Here is a 13811-nt window from a genome sequence, read left to right on the forward strand (position 1 = left end):
ACGATGAACGATTGCAGCCTGGCTCAATATAAGCATCGCCAGGCCTGGCAACTGAGTCGGGGCGAGGATGTCGAGTCCGGGGACGCGGGTGGGGTTGTCGGACCGGAAGTGGCTCATGACCAGCTGGTTGACTTGCACCCACACGCCGTTGGCGAGGCGCAACTATGGGCGGGGAGGGTGCGGGCCATGGACGTGAGCAATTGTCTGACGTTCCGTTGCACGCTGTTTTGCGGTGTGTGCAGGCGTGTTTCCTGGTCGCCAACTTGCCTTTTGGCCCTCCCAACCCCCGCACACTCCTGCCTCCATGCCACCTTTTTAGACGGTAAGACTCGCCTGACCTGTCAAACTTGCGCGTCACGTGCCCTTGCCCTTGCATGGGTGCCGCCCACACGCCCACGCCCCCCCCCCCCAAACCCCCCGCTCCCCCCACACCTCCCACCTTGTGTCGCGTGTACATTAGGTCGACCTCGGGCCAATCCAGACTTCCAGCAGCAGCGGGGGAACTCACTGTAAAGTTCCGTGTCACAAGCCAGGGAAACTCTAGGATGCCAAGCTGCTTCCCCGCTTGGTCGAACGCCTCCTCGCTTAGAGCTATGAACGGGACTGTGACTATTACCAGCGTGACTGTTTGGTTTAACAAAGCCAGCGCCAGCGAGAGGCCGTCGTCCACCTCCACTTGCACCCCCGTGACAGCACCAGATGTCAAAGCGACTGGAATGACTTGCGCTGCGCCAGCTGCAGCTAAGGTAAGGACGGCGAAGACAAAGCCACGCCCTAGACAGGGCATCGTGCACCCCACCCTGCGCCGGTGGCGTTTTAAGCTGTGCATAATCCTGACAACACGCGCGCTAGGAGGTCATGGTATTAGATTTGGTCCGCCCTGAGGAGTGACACAAAGTTCGCAATGGGCTTCGACTGTACCGTATGGCGACCGCTGTATCTCAGGCGGTATGTACGTGCTCTTTGAGTTTTCGAGGGCTTACTAGACAATCTGCCCTCAGGCCGCTTACCTCGTCACGTCCATGCAGTCCATGTCACTCGCGGTCACCCCGTGCGGTCCCCCATCCATTTCAGCGGGCCCACTGCCAAACATGGTGTGACGTAACGCCAGGCGCGATACAAATTCAGTACGGAAGATGTCAGATACATGCGGCATTGGTGGCTGGCGGTTCCGTAGAAGCCCGCCACGCAACGCACGGTACACAGGCCAAGACACAGGCTCATGGCGCGTTTCCCCCTCACGCAGTTCGACAGCATAAACCGGATGGCAGCATGGCACCGGCCCGTACACGTCTGCGGGTGGCGAAGCCTAGAGGGGAGGAGGGGAGGAGAGGGAGGTCAATAGAGCGCGGAGACAGCCAGGCAGCGCGGGCGTGCGGGCCGGGCTCCAACCATGGCTTGTAGAGCTCCGCCCAAGGCTTCGATACGGTCTCCCCCCCCCCCAACCCCAGCTTCCCACCCCCATCCACATATACTCCTCAGCGGGCCCAGCTTGTACCGGGTGACAGGTGCTGCCGCATCCGGAAACTGGAAAGTCACCGCCTTGGTACGAGCACGCCCCTCACCTCGCCTTGCCGCACTCCTACACCTTGGCTTGATCACAGCCCTCCGTCCCTCACCTCGCTTGGGCCTTGGGGCGCACGCCATGCGGCGGTTCCACAAGGTTCTTAGCGTGGGGTTGAAAGATCTTATTGGGGGCGGCGTGATGTCGGGCCCTCTTGCCTCCTTTAGCCTAGTCTTAATGTTTCCCCCCTTCCCCGCCCACTTTCACGCTGCACTTGAGCTTCTGCTCTTTGGATCGTACGCCGACACACCTCGGTCCGTGGACAAGTGATCCAGGGGGTCCGCCGTTCCGGCCGTGGACAGTGCATGCTTCGATGCTTCGTACAGTTCGTGAAATTGCAGGAGCGCTGCTCTGCAGGGGATGAGGGCGCAGCCTTGTGGGCAACCCCCTGCTGCCATGTCTTCTTTCTGGTGCTTACATCCGCGGCTGCAAGCAGTGGCAGGCCTTGCATCCGCAGGCGGAGGCCGCGGAGCACCAGAGCTGCATTGGCGGCATTGCGGCACCAACGGTGTCACCCGTGGGCGTCACTGGTGAGGAAGGTCGGGTGGGTGGCTAATAACGCCTCGGCTGTTAGGAGTTGACATAATACAGTCGAACACGCATCAATTCCGTTGCTTTGTAATGAGATTTGTAGGCGTATACGGTAAGGGCCCCCCGGCCCGGGCCTCGGTTTCTACGAGGACAGGAAAGCACGTCGTGTGCACCACCTTGTACACACACACACACACACACACACACACACACACACACACACACACACACACCGTCGCTTTGCTGCATCGCATACACTGTCTTTGCGCAACGTTTTCCTTGTGCTCTTTAACACACACACACACACACACACACACACACACACACACACACACACACACACACACACACATACACACAGTGGGCCGTGGGGATGGCGATGGACGGGGTGCGTCGGTTTTCGCTTACTAAGCGCCAAGTCCACCACAGCCGCCGAGGTTACATGCCGGAGTCCATCAGGGAAGCCCATGCCCCCTCCCCTGGGCCCAGGCTACGGCCGCGCCGCCCGAGTGCCACGACACACGGAAACAGGAACGATGCGCTCGCGAAACAGCCAAACAGGTAAGTGGCTTAGCTACCGCAGTCACTCCTCGCCAATGGAGATAGTCACAGAACCGCCTGCGACCATTTACCTCCCCGGCGTCAGCACCAAGGTCAGCACGCCGGAACAAGTGCAATGCGGGCTTCTGACAAGTTGCCTCACCAGGCCTCACGCCTGGCGATCTCACCCCTGCTCAACCTGAAACCTGATAGCGTTGCGCCATGTTGGATTATACTGCAGATACATGCGTAGTCTTGAAAGCTGAAAGCCCAACGTTCATCCCCATTCACCCCCCAAAGCCCGGCGTACACCAAAACCACATTGCCACACGACCGAACCAAACGTTGTCAGCTCCTCCTACATTCAGGCGCCGCCGGCCACATAAATGGGTTGCTCAGTTGGAGATGCCCCCATGCTCAAATACGGTTAGACATTTCTTCATACATTCTTTTAACAAACTTGGGCGTCCACGGACGAGAAGCCCAGACAAGTGTACCGCTAATGAAGTTGCAGTATTTGAGGAACGAAAGAGTAAGCAAATGTCTGCGCAACACAAGACAGATAGAAGCTTGAGGCCACAATGTGACGAGAACGACAGACAGGGTTTAACGACGGGGCGCCAACCGCCCCGCTTTACATTTCACGGCACAGCAGAGCAGAGCGCTGCACGTTACTCTTCATGGCCTTCAGATTGCGTACATCTGAATTAGCACTCTGGCTTCGTCCCCGTGACTGCAAGTGACGTTCCAGATTCGTCCGACCCATGTAAGCGATGCAAGTTCGTTCCACGCTGCCACCACAGTGTCCTCCGATGACATACGCATGGTCAAGCTGTTGCAACAAGTGCGCTCGAAGCTTCAGTGCCGATACAACGTTGTGTTGCCTTCACCGTCTTATTCGGCAAGCTCGCCTTGCCCGGTCCCGGCCGCGGATGCATCGCGCCGCATGAAGCATGGTGCAGTCTGATTGTGTCGGGGTCAAGGCGAAGCACTGACCCTTCACACACATACATAATCACTGTTATTAGGGTGCAACAGTAACTGACGATCCCCTAGGCCGCCAGAGGCCGTTACTTCTTTAGCAAAGCAAGCGTCCAACAGCAGCCTCTTAAGTATAGCAGCACGACCAGGACCCACGCCTCAGATGAACACAATCGCAACTAAATACAGTGCATGCGATACTAAAACGCGCTGTTACTTGTAGGATATGGGTTTAGGCAGCGTCCACTCCTGAGGACCTCTGCCGTTAGTTCCAGCCCTGTGCCGGTTGCGGCGGGCTGTGCTGCCTGAGCGCCGGGAATATAAGCATAGGAAAACATCTCAAGTAGCCTTTCGGCACATAATAAGCAGCTCACGCAAGAGCATCACTCAAGTTGTCATCGCAGCCAAAAAGTCAGTGCGTGTCAAGGCGCGTGCGGGAACGAGAGCCAGCCACGCACGTCCACACCAACCATACAGTTTGAGGCGTTCAGTTCCACCCGCACAACATCTCCATAAGTTATGGCTTGACAGACAGTTCCACCTCAGGCAAGTCTCTTCATTGAAATGCGATGTGCGCCCAAGCACTTTATTCTTAGGCAAGCTTCAGCCGCTCTTATGCCCCCTGCACCCACAGTGCATCTGCAGTCGGCCCAGGCAAATCGCGCAAAAAGAAGATAAGTAAGAGGAGCACCCTTGTACTGTATGCCTACCGAGCCACCGAGCAGCAGGCAGCGCTTCCGAAGCCGTCTTGGCTGCGCCTGGTGCCGCCGTCAGCAGTTGATGCATTGGATTGCGGCACGCGCGTCGCGTTCCCACTGCCGTTGCCGCAGTGCCCGATGCCCGGAGTGCTCCCGAGCTTCCCGCCGCTCTCAGGCCGCGAAGTTCTGATAGCTCGACTGCGGGCGCCGCGCCGGCGGCTGGAGCGGCTGCGGCTGCTGCGCCGTTGACGACGCGGCGCGCGCGGCGCTGCTGCCGCCGCCCAGCCCGCCCGTGCTCAGCTTCTCAAGCTGACGCACGAGCTCGTCTGCGGAGGGACGCGCGTCGGCGGCGGCGTGCCAGCAGCGCTGTGCCAGTGCGCGGTAGCTGGCGGGCACCCAGGGGGGCAGGATGGGCCGCAGCCCGTCGTAAGCCACGCTGTTCGCAACCTGCTGCGGGCTGAGGCCCTGGTACAGGTGCATGCCGCACAGGATCTGGGGCGTCGAGGGCAAAGGCCAAGGGGGCGAGGGCGAGGGTCAAGGGGACGGGGTGATGGGCGGCGTTGCAGTGGAATGCGGCCGATGGCTGGTGGGGTTTGGGCGGAGCAAAGTGCGGTATATGCAGCAGGGCACGAGATACAGGACCGCGGCATGGAGGCTGCGGCGGTGGCACGCTGCGTGCAGCACCAACTTGGCTCCAACTGGCACCAACCAGCGGCTGCAAATGCGCTTTGCGCGTGGACTACCGATTGATGCTCGGCCCGCGGCCCACTGCCCTCGCCAGCCACTGGATTGAGAACGGCGACGCTAGTCCCACCTGATACATGAGGACGCCTGTGACAGGGTGGGCGCAGAGGGCGAAAGCGGGGGGGCGCGGGTCAGCAGCAAGGACGCAAGGAGGTGCACCAGCCATGGTCAGGCATTCTTTGCACTGTCAGCGCGTGGTGCCGCCTGGTGGCGGCATTACCACGACCGCATCCTCATGCATGGCGTATGCCACAAGACCATGGCGGCTCACCGAATGCGTAGATGTCCACAGCCGCACCGACCGGGCGCTTGCCTTCATGGAGCACGGAAGGCAAAATGATCAGGCGCAGATTTCACTGTCAAATGGCTCATGCAGCGAGACCTGTCCTGCGTCTTACATCAGGCACGGCGCATTCAGTTCCCGTCTTGTGCGCAGCGACTGTGTGTCCATGGTCGAGTTTGCAGCCGCCCACAAACTCTCTCGCCACTCACCCAGGAGCACCTCCGGGGCCACGTGTGTGATAGTGCCGCTGCCCACCGCATCGTCGATCACCAGCTGCCCCGTCGCGTCGTCGCGCGCCATCATCTAGGGACAGGAAGAGCAATGTAGGCATACAATATCGGAACAAACTGCTCGTGGAAAATCGGCTTCGCACCAGCCCAGCAATCACAGTCATTACCAAGGTCAATACGCAAGCGCCCACCTTGCTCAGCCCGAAGTCAGACAGCTTGGCGGTGAAGCCACGGAGGTCCCGGGGGTTGCTCTGCAAGTCGTAAAATGTTTTGTTCCGTGGGGTGTGAGCTGGGATGTCTCAACATACACAATCGGCTGGAAAAATAGGTTCCAAAGCGACGGGTCAACATCCGTGTGCTTTTGCTACAACACGACAGGTTGCGGAGCTCCCACGAGCTGTTGGAAGTTGGGCCGCCCGCCCGCAAGACCAACACCATCGTCCTACCTTCAGCAAGACGTTTTGGGGCTTGAGCTGCGGGTGCAGTGGAATATGTTGGAAGGGAAAAGGGATCCGAAGTTGCGTCAGCATAGCAATCGGGCAGGTACCGGTACCGTACAAGCACTACCACAACCTGACTAAACAAAGGGTACTATCAAAGCATCTAGGTAGCCCCGGCCGGCGCCAATATTCCGCTGTGGCTTACGTCGCAGTGCACCAGGTGCAGCGAGTGCATGTGCCGCAGTGCCAGCGCCACCTCCAGTAGTGTCGCGAAGACGGAGCGCATGCAGATCGCCATTTGAGGCTTGGCGGGCCGCGCGGTCGGGTCTGCGGGAGCTAGCAGGGCGCCGCATGCACAGGGTAAGCAATCGCACGTGTTGCAGGTAGAAGGGCATGGGAGAGTTGGTTCGGTACGGGCCGAGCCGTCTACACCACACAAGTAGTCACGAATTGTACACATCCATGGCCCGCGCTGGAGCCACACAGGAGCAGCACTACGGCCATACGAAGCCACCTCCAATACCCCATCCCATCCCATCCCACCCTGTCTGCGCCTCAGCGTCTCTACCCGAGGTAACCAACTCCGCCGCACCCTACCTGTGGGCTTTAGCTGGCGCAGGAAGACGCGGCGCACAATGGCGTCGCACAGGCTGCCAGCGTCGCAGAACTCCATCACCAATGCCATGGAGGATGGGCCTGGCAATGCGGTCAGGGTACACGAGAAGGTGGTTACGCACTTCACCGCTGCGCCAGGCGAGGGCGCGCTATGTGAGTGTTGCAGACTCAGCCCTAACGCGTGAAGCTGGACGGCTGCAATGCGCCGCGAGGTAGCGCGCGCGCCGGTGCTACGGCAAGATGTAGTGCCCCCGGCTGCGACTCGTGGCTGCGACTTGGACACTGTTCTACATCATGGACATTGCTCCCATGATGTGAGTATTGGTTTTATGATATATACATTGTTTTTGCGTCATCGCTACACACATACCCCTGCACCCCTGCAACCACCCTACACTCTCCGCAGCCCTGCCGGGTTACAGCCGCTGCGGTAGCCACGCACCTGGTCCGTCCGTCCCGGCCGCCGGCGAGTCTATCAGCGGCGGGGCCGGCACCAGCCGCAGCTCGTGTGGCGGCACGTTGGTAATGTCGGTGGCTGCGGCGGTTAGCGCGGCTGCGGCGGCGGCTGCCGAGTTGCCGCCGGTGTTGAACAGCGTCTCCAGCAGTTCTGGGTTGACGCCGTTCTCACCCACGCGCACCAGGACGCAGTCCGTAAAGAACGTCAGCACCTGCGTGTCAGGATGTGGCCATACAGGGTTCAGTAGCTTATGTAAAACTATGGTGGTTCAGGGTGCAAATCCCTTTGGATACTGGCATGAACACAAACAATTTGAACGGCGCGCTTTTGCGGTTCCCGGCGCGCAAGTCCTTGCTTGCAGCAAGAACTCGTCAGCTGCACAGCGAACTAGGAACTGTGTGTACGCGTGGGATTGCTCAATGCGGGCCAATGACGCGACCGCGTGCATACCTGTCGACCATGCATGCCCACGCACGCCCCAACTTGCAAGCCTTCCGCGCACCTGGACTATGTTTGGGTGTGAGATGGACACACTCGCCACCAGCTCGATGGCATCATGGATGTTGTGTTTGTTCAGCTCGGCCGCAGCGCCCGAGTTGCCGCTGCCGGTGTTGCTGTCCTCCGCTGAGCCCAGCGAGGCGGCGCCGTGCGCAGCTGCGGACCCCGTGCCGCCACCACCACCACCACCACCACCACCACCACCACCACCACCTCCTGCAGCGCCGCCTGCCTTCACGGCTTTGCTCTCCTTCTTGGCCGCGGCGGCCGCGTTGGCCGCCCACTTGGCTTCCTGGATGACCTTGATCGCCACCTCCGCACCATGGTAGGTGCCCCTGCGAGTTCGCGGCGGTGCGGCATGTGTCAGCGTCGGTGGGGTGGGGATGCGCTGCAGCATGCGCACGGTGCTCTGCTGTAATCCCCAGCTGGGTTGCCGTTGCACAACGCACAGTCGCATGTGCATCTGTGTGTGCCTGTGGAGTCATGCGACCCCACGCCACGGACCTGCTCCGCGCAGCTGCAGCGCGCTTGGCCCGGCGCTGGGCCGGCGCCTGGAGCCCGCTGTCTTACTTCCACTCCACCCCCACTAAGCAGTCGTCACCGAGCATCCCCAGCATCCCCGCCCGCACAGTGCGGCGCCGCAGGTCGCCCCGCTCCACCAAGCTTGTCAGTTGTTCGCTCCGAACGCATGAACAACTACGCAACCGCCTCATGAGCCCTTACCTGTACACCGTGCCGTAGCCGCCCTTGCCGACCTCCTGCAGCATACGCACGCTCTCCAAGTCAGCCGCCTGGCGGCTTGAGGCGGCGTGCTCGCCGCCTCCAGCGCCACCGCCGCCGCCGCTGCCGTACCCGCCGCCGCCGCCGCTCTGCCCCGTCATCTGCACCGCCTGTGCCGCCTTCATTCGCTCGTGCATGAGGCTGATGATTGGAGCCAACTTGGACACGCCTGCACGCGGGTACGGGCACGGGTACGGATGTGGACATGGGTAAACCTGGACTGATTGATGAATATGAAAACATGAAAAGCCAGCAGCAGCTAGGCAAGCCATGTGCCTACTGCAGGCCTGTCCCGACCGTGCATGACCTTCGGAGCAGCCCGATGCAGCTGCCCGCTAGAACCCCAACCCCTGCCCCTGCCCCAATGGCCCGCCCCCAGCGCCGCTGCCCCAGGCCCCTGCTCCTGGCCCTGCCGCCACAGCCAGGCCCCCTTTGCCCCCGCACCTCGTGGGCTGCGCGCTACCTCCAGCCTGAATGACACGCTCCGCAGCGGCGCCTGGTGGCCGCCGCCGCGGCGGCTGGCGCCGGTCTGCTGCGGCGCGCCGCCGCTGCCGTACCCGGCAGTACTGCCCATGGCAACCACGCCCGCCAGGTAGCCCGCGTCGCTGCCGCCCGTCGACACATCCACCAGCATGCCCGCGCTGGGCTGCCTGCCGGTGCGCGTGTGCGTGCCTGGCACTGACGTAGCGCCGCCGACGCCGACGCCGCCTGCCGTACGCGCGTCGTAGGGCAGGCCCTGCAGGGACATGCGGCCGCCCTGCTGCGGCGACGGCTGCAGCGGTGGCGCCCCCGCCGAGCCGGCGGCGCCGCTGCCGGCGCCGGTGCTGCCGCCGCCCAGGCCGATGATGCGCTTAATGAAGGAGCCGGTGCGGCCGGTGCCGCCGCTGGCGCCGCTGGAGCGTGGCCCGCCGCTGCTGAGGGCGCCGCCGCCGCCGTTCCCGCCGCCACCGATCCCGACATCGTGAGCTTGCGATAAGCGCATGAAGGCCGGATTCACCACACGTGCCCCGACCATGCTGCTAGGGCCGGTGTGGCCGGCTCCGCCGGCCACGGCAGGAACGGACGCCGCTGCGACAGCGCCGCCGGCGGTGAAGGGCGACGCGATATCCACGCTAGCGGCGCGTGTCGCCGGGGACATGTTCGGGCGCTGGTAATCCGTGCCACTCAGGCGGCTGGGCCGGCTGCTCGTGGTGCCCTCAATGCTGCTGCCGGGGGCTGCGGCCACCATCGCGCCGACGCCGTCCAGCACGCGCAGCTGGCTGCCTGTGCCGGGCGGGGTGCGGCTGCCACGACTGGAGACGTCGGCGTCCTCCACCAGCACGCTACAGGGCTTGACAGCGCGGATGTCAGCGTTGCTGGCGGTGCTGTCCACGCCCACGCCCTGACTGACCTTGCGCCGGATCGCGCCCTGCACACCAGCGCTCGCACGCGGCGAGGGTCACGCAACGGGCACGTGTGCAGCAAAGTGAGTACGATAAAGCATGGCGCGCATCGCCGAAAGCAGCGGGCGCAGCGGGCGCAGCGGGCGCAACGGGCGCAACTTGCAACTCGCGAGGAAGTCCGTTGCCCTGGCCCCGCCGTCGCCCGCTCGCCCGGCTTGCGCCAACCCGCGCCCTACCACACCTAACCGTTTGTACATACGCACGCGCACCTTGAGCTCCGACTGCAGCACCTCCCACTCCGCAGCCATGGCACCCGTGCCGCTTGCGCCGCTGGCCTTTGCCGCAACCAGCGGGCCCAGCGCCAGCAGCACCTCGCGCCCCGCATGCACGACGGCCTGCAGCAGGCTGCTCGGCATGACGCCGCCAAACGCCAGGTACAGGGCCAGTATGGGCCGCGGCGCCGGCAGCGCCGGCCTGCTGCCGCGCCGCACCGACACGTCCGTGCCATCAAGGTTAGAGATGTAGGCCCCCCCGGTGGCGGCGGCGGTGGTGGTGGTGGCGGTGGCCCCGCCGGCGAGCATGTTGGCGCCGCCGCTGACGCTGTTGCCGGCGGTGCTGTACATTCCGCCGACGCCGCTACCGTTCATGGCGACGGCGGCGGCGGCGGTGGCTGCCGGACCGCCGCCAGAGGTGGCGAGCGCTAGTGAGGCTGGCATGACGCCGGTGCGTGTGAGTACCAGGTCGCGCGGGAACGCCCGAATGTCCTGCAGCAGAAGAGTTTTCGCACATTCTTTCACATGTCCGGGGGAGGTCTTTTGCCGTTGAGCGCTCTACACTGCTGTCAGTGTCACACAATGCTAGTGCCAGCATACGCAGGCGGGTGCCGTGGATACGGCACGCGCCAATTAGAAAGTTGACCTGAACATCGTGAAAGCCCGCACCTGCACGTATGCCGCGCAGTCGCCCACGCACAACCCGGCTGCGCCCTTCGTGAGCGCTTCTGCCAGCAGCGTCGCCGTGAGCGGCACCGCATGCCCTCGACACATGCCTGCCGCGGCCGCGTCGCCAACGGCTCCAAGCGTGGGCTGGGCGAAGCACACAACGCGCTTGACGCGGCCTGACGGTGTTGTCACTGCGACCGTGCCCGCAATCGGGTTTGCCGTCGTTGCCACTGCCATGGTGCCCGCGCCTGCGCCTACGTTGTTGGTCCCGCCAGCATTGGAAGGCGTGGAGAAGCCGCCGACGGTGGGAGGGCGCGAGCCGTCTGCGGTGAAGGGGCCGCCGTCAGCCACGTGGGTACGGAACTGGTTTGGGGACAACGGAACCCGGCTTGCCAGGTGCCCGACCCCCCCAAGAGCGACCCACCCAACCATGCAAGCCACTTACACACCCGGGCACCAGCTGCTGCACACGGCCTCAAACCCCACAGCGGCACCGCCTTCAGGCCCCCACTACGCCCCTGCGCTCCAAGACCCGCGCCCGCAGCACCCGCACCCTTGCTTAGCCTCAGCACCCCAGCCCAGTGCCCCCAGCTAGCCCCACCTATCGAGGACTTGTGTCGCAGCAACGCGCCGTTATCGGTGATGCTGTAGGGCTGCAGCGGAGGCGGCCGCAGGTCCGAGGTCATGACCAGCTCGCAGCTGGCTCGCCGCATGCGCACCGAGCGCAGCGAGGGGGTGATGTTGTGCGCGGCGTCGCCGGCGCCGGCACCCGTACCCGTCGCCGAGGCCGCCGCCGCCCGGTCCAGCGGAAACACGGCTGCCACCTCCGCCCCCTACATGCGTGTCAAGCAAGAGCGCAGCGCACGTGCCAGGCGAGCTGAGGCGCAGGTGCGGGTCGTGCGCGGCAGGCAGGGAACGCTTGCGGGCGCAAAGGCAAGCGCGTTGGAGCAACCAGAGCACCTAGCAACCACAGGCCGCCACTAGCACGTTGCTGCAGCAGCCGAGGCTACCCGATGCAGTGCCTCTGTGGAGACCAGTCACCCCGGCAGGCAGCCTGAGCCGCCCTGTCGCCTCCCTCCACACCGCACGCACCCAAGCTCCGCATCCCTCGCCCCCAGGCCGCACCGGGCGGGCACCCACCGGCTGCAGCAGTGCAACGCGCACGCCCGCCTCCGCATGTGCCGCGCCCGCCGCCGCCTGTGCCGCCACCAGCCCCAGCCCGCACACCAGCTGGCTGACCGTCTCCGCAGCCCACAGCGCCGGCAGCACGTCCGCCAACAGCGCCGCCGCCCGCTTGGTGTGCACAGTCAGCAGCGCCGCCACGGATCGCAGCGCGTCGGTGCTCCAGGGTGCGGCGGCGGGGCTGCGAGAAGCTAGGGTGAGCGCGCCGATGCGCACGCCGGCGGCTGTGATGGACACGGCTGCGAAGCGGCGGCAGCCATGCCGAGCCGCGAGGTAGTCCCACTCGGGGCACATAGGCCCGTTGGGGCCTGAGGGAGTGAGCTCCGTCTTCAGGAGCTGCAGGAGTGCGTGCGGAAAGGCGGGAGGGCCGGCACGGATGTTGCCGTGCTCGGGTTAGGCACCGCGTGACCGACATGCGGGCCAGACCGGGTTCCAACCCAGTGCGAAGAGCGGGACAAAAACAGAAGCCGGTGACATGCCCAACGTCCTCTCATTCAGCTGGGTCGGTTACGCATGCAGCAGCCTGAGAGGTCGCGGGCTCCGCCCTCCCATTTTGCTGTGCGGAGGTGTGTACAGATCCACAGGCCAGAAAAACGCTTGCATCCCCACCCCCCGGCGAGTGTGGCAGGCCCGCAACCCGCGGCACCCCTGGCGACCCCTGGTTGTTGCGCCATCAGGCCCCAGAGGCTGCCCCCGCTGCCGCTGCGCACCTGGGCCTCCAGAGTGGTGGGCTGGCTGAACAGCGTGAACGTGTGCAGCGCGCATTGGTCGTCCTCGGCGCCGGGGCCCACGGACGCCACCAGGTAGTGGACGCTGTCGCAGTCCCCGGCCACGTAGATGCTGCGGCGGGCAATGAGGAGGCGGGGGGGGGGGGCAGGGAGGGACACTATAAAAAGCGTCCAGGCTGGGTGGGCGAACGGGTGCTGTACCGGTCACGCGGGCGCTGTGGGGCGAGGCCAACACGCTCTCCACCGTGGTCGATACGGACGAGCCGCGCCGTGTCCTCCCATTTTACGCTACATGCTCGTGCATGTAAGCTTGTCCCATAACGCTGTTACCGAGCCAGTTCTGGCACAAGTTTCCAGGTGCTGAAACTAATGTTGGGTTACTTTGCTCAGGAACCCATCGCGCTGCATATGACGAAGGCCATACAGCGTTTGAACCGCAAGACACATGTGAAAAAAGTCGCCGGAGGCCCCCAGGGTATTGGCACTCAAATAACCAAGGAGTCAAGACATCTTTCGTTGTCACGCTTGCAAAGTTCATGTGTGAATGTATTCATTGAAGACCACAATTGCGCACCTGGCCTGCACGGCGTCGAGGACGTCGACCAGCGCCTCGCAGCTCGCCCGCAACGAGGTCCAAAAGCCAGCATCGCCACTTGCAAGAGTTGCCAGCACCGGTAGCAAGAGGGAGACCTTAACCTGCGCACAGGGCCACAAGCTTAGGGCCTAGGAAGTTTCCACACGGGCGGGCACGAAACTTGTTGTTACCTCAGGTGCTTCATTAATTGGTGCCTTTGGCACGATTGGAGCGGGTGACAAGGAGCTTGCGGACGCTATGGTTATTGAAGACTGTTGCTTGGGGTTCACTACCAGGACGGGCTCGGGAGGGTCCGCCCCCCCAAAGCAGGAGCAAAACCTCATCTGTTCGCTATAACATTGAACACATGCTTTCAGCAAGATACAGTATGTATTGGAGTGAAGGAAAACCGCGGATTATTTCTCGCGAGAGCGACAGCGATGGGGCCCGATCCGGATCCGGACAGTCATCTTTTCTATGCGCGGCGCGTTCTGTGAGTCCCGCCACTGCTACTGTGGGACGCGGCAGGGCAGCGATGGGTCCTCGAAACCTCGGGTAGCCCAGGTAGCCTTGGCGTGGCCTGGCGCGCAGTCCTTGGGTGCAGTCAGGGGCGCTGGCGCACAGGCACACCGCGTCCCTCGAG

At 63.4% G+C, this 13811-nt stretch overlaps 2 protein-coding genes across 3 annotated transcripts in view; both read right to left on the minus strand.

Annotated features, from left to right (window-relative positions):
• CHLRE_02g098550v5 (uncharacterized protein) overlaps positions 1-957 on the minus strand; it is a 7496-nt gene extending 6539 nt beyond the window's left edge. The window contains exons 1-2 of the mRNA XM_043059672.1: positions 440-957; positions 24-162 (exon numbers count right to left, since the gene is read on the minus strand). Of these exons, the coding sequence (XP_042927306.1) occupies positions 24-36 (13 nt within the window). The 5' untranslated portion in view covers positions 37-162; positions 440-957. The remainder of the gene's footprint in view (positions 1-23; positions 163-439) is intronic.
• A 1564-nt stretch (positions 958-2521) lies between these two features.
• Positions 2522-13618, minus strand: CHLRE_02g098600v5 (uncharacterized protein). Of its 2 annotated transcripts, none has more exons than XM_043059674.1 (19): positions 13360-13618; positions 13169-13290; positions 12577-12706; positions 11825-12202; positions 11286-11517; positions 10685-11007; positions 10013-10507; positions 8806-9769; positions 8305-8530; positions 7586-7916; positions 7069-7294; positions 6609-6707; positions 6217-6338; positions 6018-6044; positions 5763-5822; positions 5551-5644; positions 5330-5371; positions 5129-5145; positions 2522-4806 (listed from the first exon to the last, which is right to left on the minus strand). In XM_043059674.1, the coding sequence occupies exons 1-19, from the start codon at positions 13510-13512 to the stop codon at positions 4486-4488; spliced, it is 4362 nt and encodes a 1453-aa protein (XP_042927308.1). In that variant the 5' UTR covers positions 13513-13618; the 3' UTR covers positions 2522-4485. The 2 variants fall into 2 exon arrangements, with proteins under 2 accessions (XP_042927308.1, XP_042927307.1); XM_043059673.1 differs by having other exon boundaries at positions 6217-6347.
• Positions 13619-13811: the final 193 nt, after the last annotated feature.

Source organism: Chlamydomonas reinhardtii, chromosome 2, assembly GCF_000002595.2.
Source record: "Chlamydomonas reinhardtii strain CC-503 cw92 mt+ chromosome 2, whole genome shotgun sequence".
In the NCBI taxonomy this organism is placed as follows: Eukaryota; Viridiplantae; Chlorophyta; class Chlorophyceae; order Chlamydomonadales; family Chlamydomonadaceae; genus Chlamydomonas; species Chlamydomonas reinhardtii.

What these genes read in the sequence shown, in the direction of transcription:
- CHLRE_02g098600v5 (XM_043059673.1), bottom strand. Translation starts at nt 13,512, where the DNA reads ATGAGGTTTTGCTCCTGCTTTGGGGGGGCGGACCCTCCCGAGCCCGTC. An exon ending in GGTAGCGCGCAGCCCACGAG is followed by an intron (nt 8,531 to 8,805) that starts GTGCGGGGGCAA and finishes ACCCGCGTGCAG; the next exon opens with GCGTGTCCAAGTTGGCTCCA. An exon ending in GCGCCAGCTAAAGCCCACAG is followed by an intron (nt 6,348 to 6,608) that starts GTAGGGTGCGGC and finishes GCGCCCTGCTAG; the next exon opens with CTCCCGCAGACCCGACCGCG.